Source organism: Mauremys reevesii, linkage group 4 (genome assembly GCF_016161935.1).
Source record: "Mauremys reevesii isolate NIE-2019 linkage group 4, ASM1616193v1, whole genome shotgun sequence".
In the NCBI taxonomy this organism is placed as follows: Eukaryota; Metazoa; Chordata; order Testudines; family Geoemydidae; genus Mauremys; species Mauremys reevesii.
In genome coordinates this window covers 11,961,451-11,985,048 of record NC_052626.1, presented here as the reverse complement: position 1 = coordinate 11,985,048, position 23,598 = coordinate 11,961,451, and the positions used below count along the sequence as shown (strand labels likewise).

The following is a 23,598-nucleotide window of genomic DNA, read 5'->3' as shown; positions in this document are numbered from 1 at the left end:
TAGAATTATAAACTCACACAGGAAGAGAAGATCGTCTCCCTCTGTTGGATTTCTTCCCAATTACTGGAGTTCCAAAGTGCTCTGGATTTGTTAGTGGCAGTTGGTCAAGTGTCTAGGAGAAGATGGGAATATAAATCAGCTTGCAATTCTTCCACAATGTAAAGATTTTTACTTTCCAGCTTGAAGAAAAGTTAACATCTCCTTACCTCACTTTCTGCAAAGTGTCTTTCCCCCTTCAAGCACAATGAAGTTCGTCTCAATGTCCTCTCATCTCCATCATCAAAAACTAGAATGAAGTCAGAGACAAAGATAGTGGTACAAGATTTGCAAATGTAACTAAATGGCCAGTTTGCTATTCAAAATCATAAATTAAATAATCCTGTAGAATATGCCTTTGAGAACTTAAATTAAGCTCTTTGGTTCAGAAGTGGAAAGAAGTCTGATAGTCAAGATCTGGCCCAAGAGCAGGCAAACATTCCAGCACATGGATTCAAAGTCACTGCAAAAATCAGGCTGCCAGCTGCACCAGTCTCAGGGTTTGTCATCTCTCTTATCAATACACTGTACTACTAAAGACCACAGATACTGGCTGCCTGCCAGTTATCATTCCCAACCAACATCCCCAGCTGGGTTGAAACACCCAATTATTTCTGATTTAAACTGGGCCAATCTCCCAACTCTGTTTCTGTTGCCATGGGAAATAGGAAGCAGGCAACTGTCCACTTGTATACTCTGTGAGGAAATCTTACTAGTGGGCAGACAAATACACATGGAAGTTTCTGCTACAACATAAAATACTATGCTACAGATAAGAGGAGAACTGGAAGTCCACACGTGGTCGTCTGGCCATCTCTGTTCTAGTCCCTACTGGACAATTTGTTCACCTCACAAAATCACATATAATCAGAAGCAAGTCATCTAAATTTGTAACACATGGCCAGGAGAGACCTAGAAAATAATAGTGAGGCTGTTACATACATGGACTCAGGTATGCTGGCAGATATCTAAAGAATAGCTTGTGCTACTCCTGGTTACAGGGATGGGCTAACAGGACTGTCTGTAACAATAAAATTCCCAACTTCTTCCAAAAGAAGGAATTTTACCTCTAAAGTAGTTTTTAAGATTGTTAACAGTTTAATATCTATGAGAGTCACTGTATACTTTAATTAAAATGCATAAACCTTGACTAAATTTGAAGTAGAATGTATACATTTTGGCAATTTTGCATTTTACATTCAGAAATCCCGATCCTAAAAATCGGGACATCTGAGCAAACCCTTGTGCACGTGCAGAGACCCAGTGACTTCCAACAGACACGACACTGATCAAAGGGGTCCATGGCCTCCATTCAGTTGCAGGATATATAGTCTGTATTTACACTATTAGGAAGAGGCTGTCTATCCCATAGCCAGTATATACCATACAGTCTGGACATGTTTGTTTTATTAGTGTGATAACTGTGGCATCCTTTCTACAAGAAAAATCTCTCAAGACTAACGTGAATACAATATATTTGTATTGCTAAAAATTTGATACATTTACACCAAGATATAAAGTAAAATTTGTAATTGAAATTATTCCTCTGTAATCCTACTCTGCCAAGCAAAAAGAAAAGAAACCACCATGTTCTAACAGCCTAATTTAAGACTAGAAACTGCAAGAGTAATTAGAAAGAAAGAGCAGAGTACACAAGTAATATCTTAGCAGGCCTACTAAGCTTTATAATTTGCATGTCTGTAGTCTCCCAACTGAGCTACTTTGATAGAGGTAAGCCAATTGATTCAGCTTGTTATACTTGTTCACATAAACGACTATTAGTTTTAAAACAGCAAGCAATCCTGCTCCCTAACTGCCTTCCAATAATCTTTCTCAAAACTATTAAAACATAAAATTGCTAGATAGTAACTACAAAATAGTCATACAACATAGGTTTGCATGCATTTTTATTAATGTAATCTATTTTAAAAGTTTCAACTCTATTACCTAGTTTCCCGAAAAAGCCACTGTGCACATTTTGCTCTTTGACGTTCAATCTATATCTTATCCATTTTTTTGGGGGTTTTTTTGGGCAGTAATCAATGTTACTTTCTTTGTGTAAACAAGGCCATAGCCCCTCACCACCTCTTCTCCTCCCAACAGATTCTACACAGAAGTCAAAATGCGGAATTTGTAGAAGTAATCATTTCTGGGGCAATACACTGATGTTCAGCATAAGATAACTTCACCACAGCATCAAGCAAGACATGACAGTGGACTGCAAGGGAGAAATCACGCCTAATTTATCTGATATTTTGGAAGCTAGATTTTTAGAAAGAAAATCTCTCTCAAACAAGTTTGATATAGAAAAAAAAGGAAACTCCACGCTAAAGCCAGATGATAGAGAGCTTCCATGTTATATTTTTAGGGGATAGTACAGGATGCTCAATTGTTTAAGGTTTTGCAGCCGTACAAAAGAAATCCTATTTCCTTCCCAAACATGTCACACTAATCCTCTAATTAACTACTCAGCTTTCATTTTACTGTGAAGACCAACATCTTAACAACCATCAAGAACAAAAAATCTCAAAAGTTAAATACTGAGCAAAATGTAAGTACATAACACAATATAGTATATTTCATTAAAAAATTAAAAATAAGACCTCTTAGGCTGCTTGTGACAAAAATAGGAAATAATGTGCTAAAAAGGTCTTTCCTCAGCTAGAATCAAACATCTCATTTAACACGTGGCTCAGGAACTCAAAAACAGGACAGTGAAGTGTTATCAGAACTAATTTATCTTTATCTCAGAACTTCAAATTTCTCTTTCATGGGCAAATCTCCTCCCATACTCTTACAGGTGGAAGAAATGAGGATAATTAACATGTTGAGAGAGATCTGAATGTTCCCCTGCACCTCTTACAGACCTTTTCTACAGCCCCTATAGCTCTCCCAGCCATACATCCCCTTTCACCACACCTGAACAAAGGGAAGACTCTCCTGTCTAATGCCTTGCTGCAGGCAGTCCTCTCCCTGCAAGTCCTGGTATTTGTCACCTCTGCAATTCCTGGTGCCAGCTACAAAAGTGGCTCCTTCCAGCACAACAGTTTGTCTCTTACAACAGAAAGGGAATCTCACTGTGCAAGCTGCCAAGGGAGACAGACTGAGCAAGCACTAGGACATTCAGTAAAAACCGCAGCTGAAACAGAGTGCAGCTAAGAGAGTCAAGACACGCCCCCACCCCCGTCATGAAGAAAAGGGTAGGAAAGAAAGCCACGAAATCTGAAGGGATACAATTATTTGTACAGCACTCCTTCCCTCGTCTCCCTTCTATATACAGGCCAACTGGAGCAGCTAGCTCTGCACTTCAGGAAGGAAAGGTGGAAAATTATGAATTTCACACCTTCCCTCCTGAACTCTAGCAGGCCAAGCAATTGGTTTAAGAGTTAAGGAAGAGTGAGGGGGGGGCAGGGGGATGGAGGAAGGAAAGGGAATATGTCTGTTAAACAGCCATGTGGGATTCCCCTGACTGGGAGCAGAGGAAATACAACGCAGGCTTAAGAGTGCATGATCCCTTCAATTTAATTAAAGCCCTGAGTTACAAGCTCCATTTTTATTTCATTTCTACAAAACTAGGACTGAAGGTTTTTCAAACTAAAATAATGGTTAATGTTCAAGTAATTTGACTACAGACAATATAAACAAACTACACAAAGATTTATGAGGTCTGTCTCTATTCCAACCTGTGGCTATCCCCACATCTGATGCACAATACAAAGGATGTTTTTAGACAGTTATTACAAGCCTAAATTAATAGTTGTAGACTGGAGGGAAATAGTGTCCCACAGTATTATTGTTACTTACAAAACCCAAAGCAAAACCCTTGAAAATATTACTGTAGAGGTGACTGTTTGATCTTTGAGGGAAAAAATTGGGGGGCAGGGAGCACGAAAAAAGGAATAATGTTTATTTTTAAAAGGGTCACACTTATTAAAATTACTTTGAGGGCAAAATGAGGGATTCCCTTTGCTCACATAGGAGTTTCTGTAAATATAATAATTTACAGTTCATTCCACAAACATAAGAATAAACAAAGGATGCTAGCCCACAAGGACAGGCATTCCACGGAAGGATTTTTTTGTGGATCAGACCAATGGCCCATATAATTGAGACCACATATCAGCGTTTCCCAAACTTGGGACTCCGCTTGTGTAGGAAAAGCCCCTGGCCGGCGGCCGGTTTGTTTACCTGCTGCGTTTGCAGGTCCGGCTGATCGCGGCTCCCACTGGCTGCAGTTTGCCACTCCAGGCCAATGGGGACTGCTGGAAGCTGCGCGGGCCGAGGGACATACTGGCTACCACTTCCAGCGGCTCCCATTGGCCTGGAGCGGCAAATCGCAGCCAGTGGGAGCCGCGATCAGTCGGACCTGCAGATGCAGCAGGTAAACAAACCGGCTCGCCCCGTCAGGGGCTTTCCCTACACAAGCGGCATCCCAAGTTTGGAAAACACTGCCATAGATGAATAATTCAGAGGAAATCACCAAGTTTCCATTAATGCACCAAAGTGTGCAATACTAAACAATGAGGATACATTTTTCCCTACTCCAGCTGGAGATCAGGTCACACAGTGAAGTAGGAGAAAGCATAGCCACTGTATTGAAGAAGTTATTCTTACTTATATACATTAGCCAATCCTCCACTGAGTTTGACTAAATTATGGGCCAGAATAATATCCTGCAGAAACAAATTCCATGAGTTAATTATATTGCATAAGAATCTTTAAGGTTATCAATTCTAAATTCACTGCCTTTTGATTGCAAGTGCCCTCTAAATTATGTATTATAGTAAAGGGTAAACAGAAGCACACATCTGACCTTCTCAATACCTTAAAAACAAACCAAAAAACACTCACTTCTACCATCTCTCTCTCACTGGTTTTTCTAAACTAAACAGTCCTTGTGATTTTGATCTCTTCTCTTTTTAATCTACCGGTACTTCATATGCAGCATTCTTCAAATTAAAGTCTCCCTAAACGTGAACTTTTAATATAGATCTTAAAGGTTTAAAAATAGCCTTTTCAGAGTACAGCATCGAGGACCCACAAATTAAGGACTCCCTGAATATCAAGCAACAGGAGAGCCTGCAACAATTCTACTGCCTCCGTGACATTTTGACACCATGGTAATGGACCTGGCAAAAGAACTTAAAAAGACGAAGCAAAAATAGGTACTGATATTAATAGGGAAATAACATGGTACCTTTTTGTTTTTCCAACATGCAATATGCATTTGTTTTCAGTAAGTGATTGACAATGTCACAGTTTGTGACCTTACTAAATGCTTTAGTACCTAACAGCGGCATTTTAAGATTTCAAATCAATTTTTTTTTTTAAAAACAAAAAAGTATATTCTTATTTCCTCACCTGCAGAGGCAATATTGATTGTTCAAGAGCTATACAATCCAAAAGTATACCTGTTGAATGCAAAACTGGGCTTCATTCAGTATCAAGACAACTCTACAAGTGAGTTCTTATAAATAGCAAGATGAAGATCTGCACTGCACTAGTCTACAGACAGTACCATACGAAAAAAGAGGGGAACAGATTATTCTAGAGATCAGAGGAACTGTAAAAGTGAAGAAACTGAACTTCTTTGATACTGTAAGGACACTGTCAGCTTAAACAAAATGATAACTTCTATCTGAAATTGCTTTTACTTGGATGATACTCATAACTATCGTAAAAAATCTAACTTAAAAAGGATTAGTGAAAAGAATCTATTTTCCCCACTTTGTTTACTTTGCATATTCAAAAGCACTTTGCATAACCGTGTTTCACCATTTCCCCTTTATACTCAGTCACAATACCCAAACAAAAACACACCAAAAACATGAGTTTATAACCCGTTAGAGATACTATCAACTTAACCAGTTACAAGTAACTGTTCATTTTCTGTCCATAAAGAAGCTTTCCTGACATCACATCTGTGTTTGTCCAGCTACATGCTGTCTAACCATTTGTATAAGTACAAGCCGGGCAAATCTGGGCAGTTTTCCCATGGTATCTTAATAAGGCTTACAATTCCTGGGTGACATACACACACAGCAGCACATGGCATAATGCATCTGGGATGTCTCACTATACATGATGCTGTGAGGAAGGAGGACTGGTCAAACCAGGTTTGAAGACAGCCAGCCAGCTATGGCATTTAGCATGGAAACACTTAGCTGACCATGGCTATATTAATAGTTTTAATCATGCTGTGAGTGGAACTAACCATGCCAATAACAGTGTACAAATTTAGTTCAAAATAGTAGTGGGGGACGAGACCTAAGTAAGCCTCCCCTGTTAGCATGGGTCTTTCACATAGCATTAAAAGAAAAAAATGTTTTAAAGATAGGTAAATGTGAATGTAAATCAAAGAGTTAGCAGGAGGACTCAGGGACTGTCCAGTACCTGAGACTATTTGGAACTCTTTCTGAAAATGACTAGATTTCAAGTATCAGAAGGGTAGCCGTGTTAGTCTGGATCTGTAAAAGCAGCAAAGAATCCTGTGGCACCTTATAGACTAACAGACGTTTTGCAGCATGAGCTTTCGTGGGTGAATACCCACTTCTTCGGATGCAAGTAGTGGAAATTTTAAGGGGAAGGTTTATATATATGCAAGCAAGAAGCAAGCTAGAGATAACGAGGTTAGTTCAATCAGGGAGGATGAGGCCCTGTTCTAGCAGTTGAGTGAAAACCAAGGGAGGAGAAACTGGTTCTGTAGTTGGCAAGCCATTCACAGTCTTTGTTTAATCCTGAGCTGATGGTGTCAAATTTGCAGATGAACTGGAGCTCAGCAGTTTCTCTTTGAAGTCTGGTCCTGAAGTTTTTTTGCTGCAGGATGGCCACCTTAAGATCTGCTATTGTGTGGCCAGGGAGGTTGAAGTGTTCTCCTACAGGTTTTTGTATATTGCCATTCCTATCCCTGTAATATGGAGAAGATGTGAACTAGATAATTACTATCATGTGATGTACCCTAAGTGGGAATAAAATTTTTTTCTTAAAGCTACTGTTAAAATTATATAATAAACAGGTTAAGGAAAGAGTGTCTGTACATCTATACTACACGCTAATCACAGCCAAGACAGAAGTCTGCATGTGCTTGATTTGTTATGCACAGTTGGAAAGAAGAGAGACAAATATAATCATTTTTAATTAAATGGTTTCCTAACAGATTAAGACAAACTATAAAAGTAGACAGACATGACTACCCTTAGGGGAAGTGCTTCAGATAAAGCCTGAAGCCCACAGCTACCACAACCCAACGATTTATGTTTCCTTCTACTCTGGACTGCATAAAAGGGCCTAACTGTGGAGGGCAAATCCTGCTGAAAGTTGTTATAAATACAAATCTCTCTGACTGAAGATGGGAGGCAGAAAAATAAAGTTAGAATTAGCAGTAATGTATGAGATTATTGAAAAATAATAAACCAACATCCTGCCTTCCTCTCCGCTCCACTTTCCCTGCAAAAACCAAACCAACCCCACAATCCTCCCACATTAGAATAGCTAAGAAAAAGGTCAAATGTGTGTTGTTGCATTTTTTGTTTTAAAATTGCAGATAAAAATAAGTTATACATTCAAAAACCTTTTTAAAAGAATCACAGAATTGTAGGACTGGAAGGGACCTCAAGAGGTCATCTAGTCCAGTCTCCTGCACTCAAGGCAGGACTAAGCATTATCTTGACCATCACTAACAGGTGTTTGTCTAACTTGCTTTTATAAATCTCCAATGATGGAGATTCCACAACATCCCTAGGTAATTTATTCCAGTGCTTAACCACCCCAACAGTAAGAAGTTTTTCCTAATGTCTAACCTAAACTGCCCTTTTAAGCCCAAAATCTAGGCCTATAGATTGTATTAAATTTTCTTGAGGATTCTGTCACCAGAAAGGTATATATACTGACAGAGAATAAATGGACCACAAAGAATACACTGTCCTACTCCCTATTACAAAAAAGGCTACTGTAACAGCAGTAGCTTAGTTGCTTGTCTAATGGTTGCAATTATTGCTTCCCACTAGAGGGCTTTATCTGGTGACTCAAGCCACTTCAGTACTTTACAGAAGTATACAAAAGTAGCACAAGACATCCAGAATAAGGAACATGTACATTTTTTCCACTTCCTGACCTGCTGGAACTCAGATAACGTACCTGGGCACTAGGAAAGGGAGAGGAAGGAATCATCATTAGGAGCTTCATGAACAACTCATTCTGGATTTTTAATAGACTAGCACTGACTTCTAGCCTAAAATATAAATATATATACACACACACACACACACACACATCATGAACAGGTCTGACTACAAAAAGGAGGCCGCCAGACAACTCTCCAATACCAAATTTTACAGGCTACTTCCCTCAGATCCTACTGAGGAATACACTAAGAAACTGCACCATCTACTCAGGACACTCCCTACACTAACACCGGAACAAATCAACATACCCTTAGAGCCTCAACCAGGGTTATTCTATCTACTACCCAAGATCCACAAACCCGGAAATCCTGGACGCCCCATCATCTCGGGCATTGGCACTCTCACTGAAGGACTGTCTGGATATGTAGACTCTCTACTCAGACCCTATGTTACCAGCACTCCCAGCTATCTCCGTGACACCACTGATTTCCTGAGGAAACTACAATGCATTAGTGACCTTCCAGAAAACACCATCCTAGCCACCATGGATGTAGAGGCTCTCTACACAAACATCCCACACACAGATGGAATACAAGCTGTCAGGAACAGTATCCCTGATGATGCCACAGCACAACTGGTTGCTGAGCTCTGTGCCTTTATCCTCACACACAACTATTTCAAATTTAATGACAATATATATCTCCAGATCAGTGGCACCGCTATGGGAACCCGCATGGCCCCACAATATGCCAATATTTTTATGGCCGACCTGGAACAATGCTTCCTCAGCTCCCGTCCACTCACGCCCCTTCTCTACCTACGCTACATTGATGACATCTTCATCATCTGGACCCATGGGAAGGAGACTCTGGAAAAATTCCACCACGATTTCAACAGCTTCCACCCCTCCATCAACCTCAGCCTGGACCAATCTACACGGGAGGTCCACCACGGTGCAAATAAGTGATGGTCACATTAACACCACCCTATACCGAAAACCTACCGACCGCTATGCCTACCTTCATGCCTCCAGCTTCCATCCCGGACACACCACAAGATCCATTGTCTACAGCCAAGCACTGAGGTACAACCGTATCTGCTCTTAACCCCGCAGACAGAGACCAACACCTAGAAAATCTCCACCAAGCATTCTCAAGACTACAGTACCCACACGAGGAAATAAGGAAACAGATCAGCAGAGCCAGACGTGTACCCAGAAGCCTCCTACTGCAAGACAAACCCAAGAAAGAAACCAACAGGACTCCACTGGCCATCACATACAGTCCCCAGCTAAAACCCCTCCAACGCATCATCAGGGATCTACAACCCATCCTGGACAATAATCCCACACTTTCACAGGCCTTGGGTGGCAGGCCAGTCCTCGCCCACAGACAACCTGCCAACCTGAAGCATATTCTCACCAGCAACTGCACATCGCACCATAGTAACTCTAGCTCAGGAACCAATCAATGCAACAAACCTCGATGCCAACTCTGCCCACATATCTACACCAGCAACACCATCCCAGGACCTAACCAGATCAGCCACACCATCACCGGTTCATTCACCTGCACATCCACCAATGTAATATATGCCATCATATGCCAGCAATGCCCCTCTGCTATGTACATCGGCCAAACTGGACAGTCTCTAAGGAAAAGGATAAATGGACACAAATCAGACATTAGGAATGGCAATATACAAAAACCTGTAGGAGAACACTTCAACCTCCCTGGCCACACAATAGCAGATCTTAAGGTGGCCATCCTGCAGCAAAAAAGCTTTAGGACCAGACTTCAAAGAGAAACTGCTGAGCTCCAGTTCATCGGCAAATTTGACACCATCAGCTCAGGATTAAATAAAGACTGTGAATGGCTTGCCAATTACAGAACCAGTTTCTCCTCCCTTGGTTTTCACACCTCAACTGCTAGAACAGGGCCTCATCCTCCCTGATTGATCTAACCTCGTTATCTCTAGCTTGCTTATATATACCTATCCCTGGAAATTTCCACTACTTGCATCCGAAGAAGTGGGTATTCACCCACGAAAGCTCATGCTGCAAAACGTCTGTTAGTCTATAAGGTGCCACAAGATTCTTTGCTGCTTCTACACACACACCAGTGAATATTCCTTGAAAGAGAGCAAAAGGACAGACATGAACAACTCTTAACTGAGCATGCATAAGAGCACACCCTGAAGGTAAGCCAACACCACAAGACAGAGTGAGTACAAAAGCATTCCACTGAGGTCTCTGAACAAGAAATAAATTGTCTTTCATACTAAGACACTGCTTTTAACTTCTGTTACTACTTCAAATTTACAGAAACAAATTTCCTCTTACAGAATGTTTTTTTAATATAATTTTTTAATGTTCAGGGCTAGGTCCAAAATTGATCATAATCATCTTAATGTTGCCTTTGGCAGCTGTTGGAAAACACCTATAGAACCATATAGTGTATTTTTATTATTATTGTTTCAGAGGCATATTTCAATATTTAATATTCAAGTTAATACTGGAGAACATTGTGGATGAAACACGCTATAAAAATAAGACTTAGTTCTAAAATGACTTGGATCAAAACAGACCTGATAGGCTGAAGACTGTTTAAATGTATATAATTACCTCCTAGTGGTAACACGCTGCATATACTGAGCCTATAAATTCTCTTCAAAAACCGAGGAACACCCCCACCACATTTGTAATTATTTAAAATGAGATTTTTAAAAATTAAGGTTAGCTGTTTGTTTTCCAAGGTACTGGAACTGCTGCCACTTCTTTATGATGAGACTGAGAAGTGATAAAAGACTGGTGTGCGCAAAAGAGGCGTTTCCTAGAGCCTGTTAAACTTTTAATCCAGATCTCTTCTGTTTCTTTCTGTATCTATACTTTTGGGTAAGCAGCCCAATTCCAAAAGCATTTCCAAGCCCCAGTTTAAAATTCCAACATCACTGTTTCTCTGCTGTGCCATCATTACTAGATCAGGATTTTTGATGCAGAGGTGGCTCCATGGCAGAAACAATGAAAATAAAACTCCATTTGATCATTTTTTGAACAGCCTGTTAATCAATTTAGAGCACAGCAGTATCATTCTAATAGCTATGGCCTGGTCTACACTAAGAAGGGGGGGTCGAACTAGGGTACGCAAATTTGGGTACGTGAACAGCGTAGCTGAATTCGAAGTACCCTATTTCGAACTACTCACCCGTCCAGACGCCGCGGGATCGAAGTCCGCGGCTCCAAGGTCGACTCCGCCACCGCCGTTCGCAGTGGTGGAGTTCCGGAGTCGACCGGAGCGCGCGGGGAGTTCGAACTATCGCGTCTAGATTAGACGCGATAGTTTGAACTCCGAGAAGTCGAACTCTCCGCATCGACCCGCGCGGTAAGTGTAGACCTACCCTAAGAGAATTATTTCTAAAAGCAAAGTGCTTTATCTTCATTGTTGCTATATCAATATCAAGGCCCTAAACAGAGAAGGTGGCAACAAAGTAGCCTAGTCTAGAGACTAAGGCTGGAACACAGTGAACACTTTCAGAATGGACTGGCTCACTTTAGGACACTGGGCAAGTAATTTAGGCCAAAATTGTTTCAACTGTCCGAGAGAGAGAGAGAGAGAGAGAGCGCGCGCGCAAGAGAGCGAACGAACATGGCTCCAGATTTTCAAATGTGCTGAGAATAAGTAGTGATGCTTAAAGACAGGCACTTGGTGTCTCAAAACATACACCTGAAAAATGACACACCAAGTTAGTGGACCCTTTTGACAATTTTTGCTTTAATCTGTGTGTCTTATTAGCTGTCCTGTTCTTTCAAAGGCGCTCATACTTACCTACCTTCGTTAAGTGTTTTCAGATGATTGGATAAATTATGCCATGTAAGAGGACAATAAATCAGAACTGGAAAAGCATTGATAATTTCAATGCAAGCTTCCCGCACTGCCCTACCACTGAAACTTGACTTGGATCTGGTAGGGACTCCACAAGTGAAAGGGTTGTTCAGTCCCCAAGTCCATGCAGTTCTTGGTCAATCTGTTTAAACAGCCAACAACAGCTAAATATTATAGCTTAAAACCATTCACTAGGAAACTGAGTCCAACTCAGTGCACAGAAGTTACTGTACAGACATCATCTTTAGATCACTACTAACCCACAGTAAATTCGAACTGGTGACCGAGAGATGAAAGGTTGTGTGTCATTTCTATTTCCCTGAGCTACAAAGTTCCCCTATTTTTAAATGTAAACTAACTTCTTTATCAGAAATCTACACTTCACAATGTATGCACTTTGGTCAACTTTACCTCTGGTTTGCAAGCTGACAAATGCATACCCTGCCCATTATATATTATTATTTACTCACAAAAATGAACTTAGGTGGTCTTAAGTCAAGGGCACATAGCTAAACAAACTGGAAGTGCATTATGTTTAAACTCCAGCTTTCTTTTACAGCCTTAGGTACATTTAGTGTTCTATATTATTACTGTTTGTAAGTATAACATGTAACTAAGTACTAAAAAGGGCAGAGTTCTGAATTATGCCAAAACGCTAACATTTTATACACTTATGTTTAAAATAACAAGTTAAGGGTTTAAGGGGGAGTAAAACTTCCACTGCAGGAAAACTTAAGAGGTCCCACTCTGCAGCAATTTATGCATTTGCTGTGCTCTACCTGGTAAATCCTCCCTTCTCAATGTTTATTTAAAGCACCAGGTAGTATAAATATATAAATGAAACCACGTGCATACCTTTAAATATACAATTCTATGTGTCTATTTGAAACATTGCACTTTCATACATACATAAAAAGGAAAGGATCATACCATGTATGCTCAGTATGATGTAAGCGTTCAGTGATTTGTTAACTCCAAGCAAAATTTCTTTAAAATAAGCCAATTCTTATGTTCCTCATTCAAAACTACCTGCACATCATAGTAAATTTTTGAATGTGAGTTGTTATATCCAAGAACTTGAAAACTTGCACATGCAAAACTCATCTGCAGAATTTGACAAAAAAAATCCTTTCCCACTTACATCAACTAATTCTGTTAAGCGCTTTTTTTGGGGGGGAGGGGGGGAATTTGGGGCAGGAGGGTCAGTTTTCCAATTTAGATTCTTCTGAGGAAAAGACAAAACAAATAGTTACAACCCAAAATGCAGATTTATTAAAAATCAATTAATCTGAAAATAAGAGTTTAGAACAGAAATATCAACTTAGTAAGTGTAACACTGTTAGTGCAACAGAGTATTTCCTTCTTCCTTCAATATGGGAAAGAAAATCTCTAAGCCAACAAAAATTAAAGTCAGCGTCCTTTGCCTGCTAGGTTGCATCAGAGTATTTTACTAAATTGATGAGTACTCATCTAATTCCCACAACTAAACTCCTAAATTATCACTCCTTCCCCCAAACTTGTCCTCACCGCGCGCGCACACACACACACACACACACACACTTACACTTAGAGTCATGCATCTTGAATTATGCCAGCTTATGCTACATTCCTGAAGCAGAAAACAAATAGCAGTGTAGATGGTCAACTTAAAAGTAGCTAACTGGCTCAGATCCATAGGATCACAATTATATTAACATAAAGTACTAAATCATGGACATCTAGGGCTCTATCCCGCTCCCACTAAAGTCAACATGAAAACTCCTGTATATTTCAATGCAAACCAAATCGGGCTGCCAAACCATTGCTTCTTTGTCTCCAAAAAAAAGGAGTACATTAATAATTAAGATAATAGACAAGTGAATGCCAGTGTGTAAAAAACTCTACTTTAAATTCTTCGGTATTCTGTTAAAAGCATTTCAATAATCTCATCACCGCTACTGCAAAAGGTAACAGACAAGGAAATGGGACCAGTGAATTTAAACATTCAAGAATTAATTTCTAAAGCAACACATAGGAGAAATATGTACAGTTTCTATTATGTAAAGAGGTGCACACCACCCACACAGCTCTGGAAATATAACCCTCACTATCCCCAGTTTTTCTGGGGGAGCGAGGCACATGATAAGGACTGGTATTTGCAAGGGTGTTTGATCTGAGTGAGTATTATATTATTTGATTGGCATCTCTAGTTAGTTATTTTCTGATTTCAGGGGAAGCTGATGGTTTTTTATGTCATTATACTTTTAATGCTGTGTCAGACACCTAGACACCAGACTATGCATTTTTATTAATAATCCAAAATAAATAAAGTTATCTCTACAATGAACCTAGTTATGGTTTGATGTCAAGTTTCATTGAATCGTCATTCTGTGTCACTAGTCATGATTTTACTGGATTTATTTCCAATGACCATCTCAGTTATCTGTCCCTAAAATGAAAATAAAATCTTAAAAGAACATGTAGAAGAAGGTTTAGTTCCTTTAAAGGAAATACTGTCAAAATGAAATGTAATCATTTCAAACAAAGGAGTAAAATTATGGTTTCAAGGTACTACACTCTTCTCTATTCTCTTAGGAATGTTTTCTTCTCCCTAGTAACAATGTGTAAAACACCCAGAACCCACCACATAAACAGGGGGAAATGACTGAGTATACAGGGGAACAATTGAAATTCTCTCTATAGAAAGTCTTAAAATCACATGTAAACAAACTAGAAATATACAGAATGTTTTTCCCACTAATCTTTGCAGTCACCTGTAACAACAGTAGGTAACAAAATTTTCAGACAGCAGTGGGATTTAAGTATGTCCTTTCAAAATAGCAATTAAGCAATGTTGTCTTCCAAGAAGTGAACCTGAATCAATATGCATCTATTTGACCAACTGAAGCTTGATCATACAAGCAAAGTATCAAAATCCATAGGCACTCAAAGCTATAGTATTTGAGCACCAGACAATGAATTTATCCTTACAACACCTGTGAAGAGCACTGTGTAAGCTTGAAAAATTCTCTCTCACCAACAGAAGTGGGTCCAATACAAGATATTACCTCACCCACCTCGTCTCTCGAACACCTCTATAAAGCATGCAATGATTGTTTTCTTAGTTGTAAAATGGAGACGAAACAAAGAGACAGTTAAGTGATTTGCCAAAGGTCACACCAAAAGTCTAATAGGAGTCAGATCTTAAGTCCCATCCTGTGCCTTGAATACAAAACCAATATATTGGTTTAAACATTGGTTTAAATGGACCAGTTTAAACCAATATATTGTACCAACATTAAAACCTATAAGTTACATAGTTACTCACCTACAGTATACCAGCTGGCATCTGTCAATTTGTTGATAACAGCTTCTTGAAAGGATCCATCAGGCATCTTGGTTTCAACCATTGCACCAACCTGCAATATAAAATACTTCAAAATTATTATGTTGTATACACTTATAGTCCCAGGTTCATATACTGGAGGTAAATATATCAATTCTTCCAGAAAGATCTGGGGGGAGGGGTTGGCAGGAAAGAGACTCATTTAAGTTTCACTACCCTTGTGAAATGCATGCATTGGTTACATTGCCTCAGAAGTGAAAAATCATTAGCCAAATCAAATTTTATTCTGACTTGGTTTTAGTTAGTAGTGGGCAGTGAAATTAGCATACTGGGATCCCTACTGTGACTTTTGTATTATAACAAAAGGTAAGGTTATAATTTTTTTTTAAATTATAAATGTTAATAAATATCATGGCAGAGGTGAAGGAAAACAAGGATATGTCACAGAAGAGAGGGGAGAATGGAAGGCTCAGACAGTGAGCCCACCCCACACTCACTCCATAGCAATGGGCCCTATCCTATGGGACTGGGCTCAGCTCCCTGCATTGAGTGTTGAGAGCTGACCCACGTGGTTACAGCACTAATCAAATTTGGCCCTTTGTCTCTATATACAGAGGGGTGGACACACCAAACCTGAGAGGTGCTGTAACAGTCTGGGCCAACTTGCAACGTTCAAAGGGGAAAGGTGCTGCAGTAGTCATAAATTTTATTCAAATTCAAGATCTAAATCACTAATCCAACACTTTAACAGTATTAGTAGTGGTATATGTGTCTACAGGATAAGAAAATAAAGCCTGTGTTATTACATACATTTACTCTTTGAACTCAAACTTCAAGTAGATATGCTTCACTGTCAACTGGACAATACAACAGAGTTCTGAACTTGGCCCAGATTTTGACAACAGCATTTACTAGTGCCTTTGAGGTAGCAGCAGAGGACAAGGGAAAGGCAAAAACCCCAAGCAAATAAATAAGGGGTACCCAGTGTAATGCCATTTCTGCAATGAGTATTTTATACTAGTCACCTGTTCTAGCAGCTCCTGAGCAAACTGAATATACAGCTTGTTTACTCCTGTCTAATGTCTGTATTTTGCTTGAAACAGTTGACCTTTCCAAATTTACGTCTAACGTATTTACAAAAATAGTCTTGCCTGCAATAACATTTCCATACAAAACTAACTTGTCAAAGGCATAGGGATAAACATCTTTTAAAAAATAAAATGTTAGCTAATAATGATAATTACTCATTGAGGGCCTGATCCGCAGCCCATGGAAACCAATGGGAGTTTTTCCACTGACTTCAACAGACTGTGCATTAGATGCTCAATGTCTAAATGTCAAAGTCTAAATTTAAAATAATTACAATTTAGTTGTACATTTGAAAAACATGCTGCATACATACTCTTAAAGGTCCTTTTACTTGGTCATCTTGCACTAACTGAGCTGAGTTATCCTGTTTCAGGATCACCTGAAAAATATTTTAGAAACAGGTATATACATTTTACTTTCATACTTCCAAAAAGCATGCACAACAATCCTTATGACAACGTCTAAAAAATTAGAAAATACAACCCTTATCAAAATCGCTAACATTATTTAGTACAAACAATATGACAGTGTTTGAATTTATAAGGAGCCCAGGTGCCATATGAGTTACCAAGTAAATACCATGCATTCAATACCGAACTTTATGAATCAGTTAGTAGTTAAGAGGATCTCTCACCTAAATCAAATCTCAGTCATACCAATAAAAAAAAAAAAAGTACTTTTTTAAATACAATTATGAGCTTGGACAATAACACAATCCTGGCTTTACCTGCAGTGGGCCACTAGGCTAGAGGCTTAAGAGTTATACTTCTCTGACATCATCTGTAGCATTCACTATTAACAAAGCCACTGTATTTCCAGGGCAGATAATTTCCTGCAGAATCTACTCTTTGCTGCAGAGGGCTTGTCTACATGGTAACAGGAACCAAAATAACTAAAATCAGTTGTAATTCACACCTTTAGTTATTTTGGTACAAGTCAGTATGTGGACATTCTTTAGAGTGCCCACACACAGACTCACACACTAAAGTTGTGAATTTAAACCAATTAAGTTTTTTTTAATTCCAGTTACTGTGTACATAAGACCTAAGTTTTCCTTCCACAAAAAATATGGTTTCAGCTCTCGTGGTTGTGAAGACAACCTTGAAAATATGTAGACCCATGTATGAATACAAAATTTGTATCTGCATCCGATCCACAAAAATGATCCCCAGATATAAAGCGGATATCCACAGATTTCCAGGATTCTAGATACAAAACGTGCATCCATTTTCAATCTGTAATCCACCAAAAAGGTCCATGGATTTGCAGAGCTCTAAAAATACGGATTGATGTTTGCCACTTCCTGCAGAGAGACTGGAAACAGGAACTTCAAGAAATGTAAACTGGATCATTCATTTCCATGGACTGTTAACTTTGAAACGTAAAGATGAATGTAGGATGTCAACATTGTTAATTATTTTACTGCTGATCATTTTAAGAACATAAGAACATAAGAAAGGCCGTACCAGGTCAGACCAAAGGTCCATCTAGCCCAGTATCTGTCTACCGACAGTGGCCAATGCCAGGTGCCCCAGAGGGAGTGAACCTAACAGGCAATGATCAAGTGATCTCTCTCCTGCCATCCATCTCCATCCTCTGACGAACTGAGGCTAGGGACACCATTCTTACCCATCCTGGCTAATAGCCATTTATGGACTTAGCCACCATGAATTTATCCAGTCCCCTTTTAAACATTGTTATAGCCCTAGCCTTCACAACCTCCTCAGGTAAGGAGTTCCACAAGTTGACTGTGCGCTGCGTGAAGAAGAACAGAAACATCTTGCTAATGCATTTATCCTACAATTCCAAAATGCTTCCCACATTTCTGCAGTGGCCAAGAGTCAAAACTACTCTCTTTGCATGTACCAAACTCTCAAAATTCCTCCCAAAAAACATATGCAATGTAGTCATTCTTTGTCAATATAAAAATCTGTGGCACACTAAAACATGAACACGAAGACATAAAATAAACTACAGTTAATATTAGAAGTGACACAGGAGCTACTGTGCAGATTGTATTATTCATTTTCTTATTTAAGGTGCATGCAGGCATACCCATGTGCTTGTGAAAAGCCCTACTCAATGGACTTGGCGTAGACACAAGGTGTGCCCACATGCACCTAACTGCAAGATCAGGCTTAACTAATTAAAAATGTCAAATTTTAAAATGTAAATGAGATAGCAGCAGCAACATTAGAGATCCCAGGGACCGTACAGTGAAGTATACAGGGCCCTAACTATGATCCAAGGGAAAAAAATTCACATCTCAAAATAATCTAAATAGTCTGTGGACCAGTGCAGACCAAAAAGGTGGAATCCATTGCTTTCCACAACAATACCCTCATTCAAACAGATTTTAAAAAGTGCCACCAAAATCCCATAATTTGCTTGTTGGTGAGAAGGGAAGGAGAGATTTGTTTTGAAATTCAGGGAAGGTACTTTGATATAAAGTGACGAGGTCCATATAAGCACCCAGATAGACAGATCAAATAGAACAACCAAAGTACAAAAGCACATAGAAACTAAGATGTGTACCAAAAAATAACTGGATTTCATCTAATTTTTTTGGTCACTGTAATAGCTCATATACACAGTGTCCTGAATGGTAGGCTAGAAGGTAGGAAGTAGGAACAAAGTGCAAAGTAAATTTTTGGATCTACTCTGCATGCTGTGTAAACATGTATGTTTGGACAGTTTCATTCTTGATCTCCATCGTTTATAAGAGTGTTAAAAAAAGAAAGAAAAAAAAAGCAATTTAGAAGGAATGCCAAAACAAAAAAAAGTTTCCTCCTGTATCAACGTACACTAAGTTTTAGCACAATCCTTGCCTCGGAAAGACATTGCATGGAAATTTCATACAGCTAGAGCTTGCTGCTTTGAAACAGTTTTAAAACTTTTTTTACATTTAAAGAGACATCTCATGGACAATTCTGAAAAACTGTTCAATGGAAATAATTTTCATCTCCTCTTTGCTTCCTAGCTATAAAAGACCGAAGATGTCTGTATGATATATAATCTTTGCTTCTGAAGAATCTTTGCTCCTAGTTCTTATTGCTCACCTAAAGCCATAATACTCCATTTATGACAGCAACATTGATTACTGTGGAACTGATATAGTCACAAACAGAAGGTTATAACTGCAAATGAGAAATAAAGTAGCAAGAGCAGATAAAAATAATTCTTAAAATAAGTTTATGCTAGTACCCTTGAAAAGAATTTTTTTTAGATACGACAAACATAACTGCACCAATATAGAATTACATTTAAAAAAAAACTTCCCAAGAAATGTCTACAACTTTGTATAACCATACACTAATGTTAAGGGGTATGATTTTCCTTGACAACCCTTTTAATATATTTTCTAATAAAAACACAAGGAAAGCAATAGCACTAATGTCATAAATCCTACCTTGACTTTCACCAGCCTCTTCACTGTCTTAATCTTTGCCTCACAAAAGGCACCACGGTACTTGGCACTGACATCAGTTCCCACTGTCAGGTAGGCAGGCTCATCTGCTGCCTAACAAAGGAGAATAAATTAGAACAAGGTTTAGTTTTATATTTTACAAAATGTATTTCGTTAAAAATAATAAACAACAACAATAATAACCGTCTTTACAGTTGCATCATCATATATTCAAATATATTCCCAAATGTTTAGTCCTACTGACCATTTCTTAATTAGGTCACAAATGATGATTTACGTTGCTTCCCAATATTGCAGACAGCCTAATCTTTCTTTACAATAAGATCTGACGTATGCTAAAATCTAAAACGTCAACTCTTTCCTAAGAGTGGCCCTTAATTTTGCTCCAATTAAATCCGTGGAGCGGATATACACATTTTTACCAAGGTGCTGTGCATAACATTTTAACCATATTTAAAGTTTCATTGCACAGGAATTGTTTCTAAACAAAACATACAACTTCAATCAAACAGTGTAAGAAAAGTGAGTGGTACAGATTCTTCCTACGTAATTATTTTCATGTCCCCATTTTGCAAGAACGTACTAATAGTCATTTAAGTGCAGAAATACAATTTAAAATAGCAACTTAAAAAAGAAAAAAAAGAAGAACTTAAGTAACTGATGAAAAATGAGTAAGAATGGACCAATGGTAATGGTTTGTAGCACTATTTTAAAGCAGACACAAATCATGATGATCCAAAGAAATAAATCAGCTGTACCAGTAAATTTCAGCATATTGGGCTGGCTAAAAAGCTTAAATTACACTGAGTTTACTGATACACGTTTTGCTCCAAGAAAAAAAACAAAAAAACACACACACACACACTCTCTCTCTCTTTTATCAGTCTGACTGTTGTCTCAGAAATACCAGTTCAATAACCTCAAAGAGAACTGGAGCATATGCTTACAAACAGAGAGGGAAAGATAAATAGAAGGAGGAAGATAATTTCAATACATTGCTATAAACAATATGAAAGTGATATTTCATTTTGAATGCAGCTGCATCCAAGACAATTGCAATTTCAAAATTTATGCAATAACCATAACCTTTATGTACTTAAAAATATCTTTGATTTATGTCATTTGAATGGAAAAAAAGTGTTCTATGGTGTTCTCTACATCAGATTTTCTGAAGGAAAAACAGCAAAAGAGCTACAGAAAAGTTTGATGTAACCTTTCAAACAAGTATATTATATGTTATTTTTCTTCCTTGAAAGGTCTCTGTTAAGATTTATTTCCCCCCCAAAACATGTGCAAGTTTATCATTTTCAAGAACATTTGTGTGTACCTGGGCATTATTATTTTACATTTTATTTTCTTTATTTGACATTTACAATGATCAATAAACTTATGCTAAGTTATTATATTAAAAAAACAAGCTACAGTAAAATAGGAAATCAATACATGCAATGAAATATTTTGTGTTGATAAAGAACACAAATAATGAACTATTTTTTGCTCGTCTCTGCATCTAAGAAGTGTTTCCCTCCATGTGACTTACCCTGCAATTGTTAAGCCTTTGCTCTGGAAAAACTGAAACTGCTAAGGAAGGACAAAAGCTGTGGTTCTGCAAACTCACAAAAGCTACAGCCAACACAGGAAGCATTTAAAGATAGTACTCCAAATGACAACAAGTCAAAGGCATCCTATGTTTCCAAAGTGTTGTTACTGCATAGGTGAGGGATTGGGATGAGTTGCCCTTCAGTGAGAGAGAAGAAATGGGATTTCATTCCATTCATGTGCTGATTTTCACAGCCAACTTTATTCTGCTGTTGTTCCCCGAAGATACATTGATTAAAAATGAAACTAATAAGGTGACTGGTGCAGGGAGAAGAGAAAGAGCACAAATGCTTCCCCTACTCCTCATCTCAGGACCTGGACAAACTTACCTTCATCTTTGAAGGTTATTTGAGGGATTCCAGCTCAAAGATTTATCTTGACTCCAGTTATACAGAAAAAAAGCTAGAAAACAAGAGAAGGAAGATGATCAGACACTTATCTGCACGCATGTGGATTTATTAAAAAGGAAATATCTTGATCTTGGGAGAACATAATTCAGCTACAAGCATATGGAAGATTATTAAACACACCCCTCCACATTGTTTACACACACCCCTCCACCCTACGAACACACCCACCCCTTACATCCCTAAAGCATTCCCTCCACAGAAAGCCTCCGAGCCCCACTTGCTGCCCTGCGTGTGCAGCTGGAGGGGACAGCGAGAAGTGCTGAAAAGGGGTCCTTGCAGGGGACAAATGGGCCCTTGGAGATCTGGGCAAGAAGCCGCTACTACCTCCTTTTCCTTCCCGCTTTGGCTGCCTCCTGCTCTTCCTCAGCCCCTCCGTGTGTCAGGTCGCCATTACTCCCTCTGCCTTTGCACCATGTCAGGCAAGAAGAGGCTCCACACACACGACGTAGGCAAAAATCATCATAATAATACTAATAAGCTGCTCGCAGCCCAGCTGCTGGGACAAGGGCAGTTCCTGCGCAGAAGAGACAAGGCCCTGAGCTGCCTCCTTCCCCTCTCAACTTTCTCAAGCACAAGAAGAGAGATTACGGTACTTAGGGAGGACCCTCCCCTCTCCTCTCCCCCAGAAGGCTTTAGCCTGGGACGCAGAGAGGAGTTAGACCAGGGCTTCCCCACACCCCCTGCCTCCCCAACTAGCCTCCAGCCCCGCAACGCCTCCCCACACCCGCTGTCCCCCAACTACCTTCCAGCCCCCCAACGCCTCCCCACTTCAAATACCTTCCAGCCCCCCAACGCCTCCCCACACCCCCTGGCTCCAACACCCCCCTTCTCAAATACCCTTCAGCCCCCTCCAAACACACATAACCCAAACCCCACCGCTGCCAGGGGGTGGCCCGGCGGGGGATTCACCCACTGAGAGGGTGGGAAGCGAGGTCCCGGTGCCCCCTGAAGCTGAGCAGGGAAGAGCTGATTGGAGACGCGGGAGGGGGGCGGGCAAGGGGAACCTGCCGACTTCCCCCACCCCCGAGAGGGCTGACGGGGGCGTTCCCCTACCCGGGGCCGGGAAATAAATCGTCCCCGTCCTCCTTGCCGCGAAGAGGGGTCCTCAGCCAGAGAAGGGAGGAGAGGAAGCGCCGGTCACCGCGCTGGGATGGGGGGGTGGAGTTCGGCGGGCGAAAGGAGTCCGAGTCCCCCTCTGAGGGGAACCGAACGGGGGGTGGGGCTGCCTCCTCCGTGACTGGGTGAGGGAGCCCCGATCCCCCGAGTCAGGGGTTTCGGGGATCCCGCTCCCCTTTCCCCCGGGACGGCAGCGGAGTTGCGGCTGCTGAGCCGCTCGCTGCCCTCTTGCGCCTTCCCCCTACCTTTAAACTCAGAGCCAAGTAGGGATCTGCTGCGAGGCGAGCCCGGCCCGGCCCCCAGCCCCGCTCGCGGCAGGCGCCTCAGAGACAGCGGCGGCGGAGGCAGCGGCGGCGGCTCGACTCCGCTCCACCCCCCCTTCCAGCCCGGACTCGTACCGAATCACCAGCGATCAGCCAAATAACAAGCTGTTGAGCAGTATCTGCCCTGTTCGAACTCCCATTGGCCCCTCGTGACGCCCAGGGGGCTCTACCTTGCCCGGATTGGGCGCCGCGGACAGCCCCCTCCCATTGGTCACAGGGTAGCAGTGAAAGCAGATTGGTCAACAGACGACGCAGGTAAAGCAACGGAG

The 23,598-nt window shown here is 40.3% G+C and overlaps 1 protein-coding gene across 9 annotated transcripts in view; it reads right to left on the bottom strand.

Annotated features, from left to right (window-relative positions):
* ARID4A (AT-rich interaction domain 4A) overlaps positions 1-23,538 on the bottom strand; it is a 70,530-nt gene extending 46,992 nt beyond the window's left edge. For 7 of the 9 annotated variants that reach the window (XM_039538253.1, XM_039538256.1, XM_039538257.1 and 4 more), the window contains exons 1-7: positions 23,252-23,383; positions 21,810-21,882; positions 19,864-19,974; positions 16,768-16,833; positions 15,348-15,438; positions 207-286; positions 18-112 (exon numbers count right to left, since the gene is read on the bottom strand). In XM_039538253.1, the coding sequence (XP_039394187.1) occupies positions 18-112; positions 207-286; positions 15,348-15,438; positions 16,768-16,833; positions 19,864-19,974; positions 21,810-21,815 (449 nt within the window). In that variant the 5' untranslated portion in view covers positions 21,816-21,882; positions 23,252-23,383. Of the gene's footprint in view, positions 1-17; positions 113-206; positions 287-15,347; positions 15,439-16,767; positions 16,834-19,863; positions 19,975-21,809; positions 21,883-22,214; positions 22,408-23,251; positions 23,384-23,404 lie in introns of those variants that run through there. The other 2 variants (XM_039538255.1, XM_039538254.1) reach the window with 2 other exon arrangements.
* Positions 23,539-23,598: the final 60 nt, after the last annotated feature.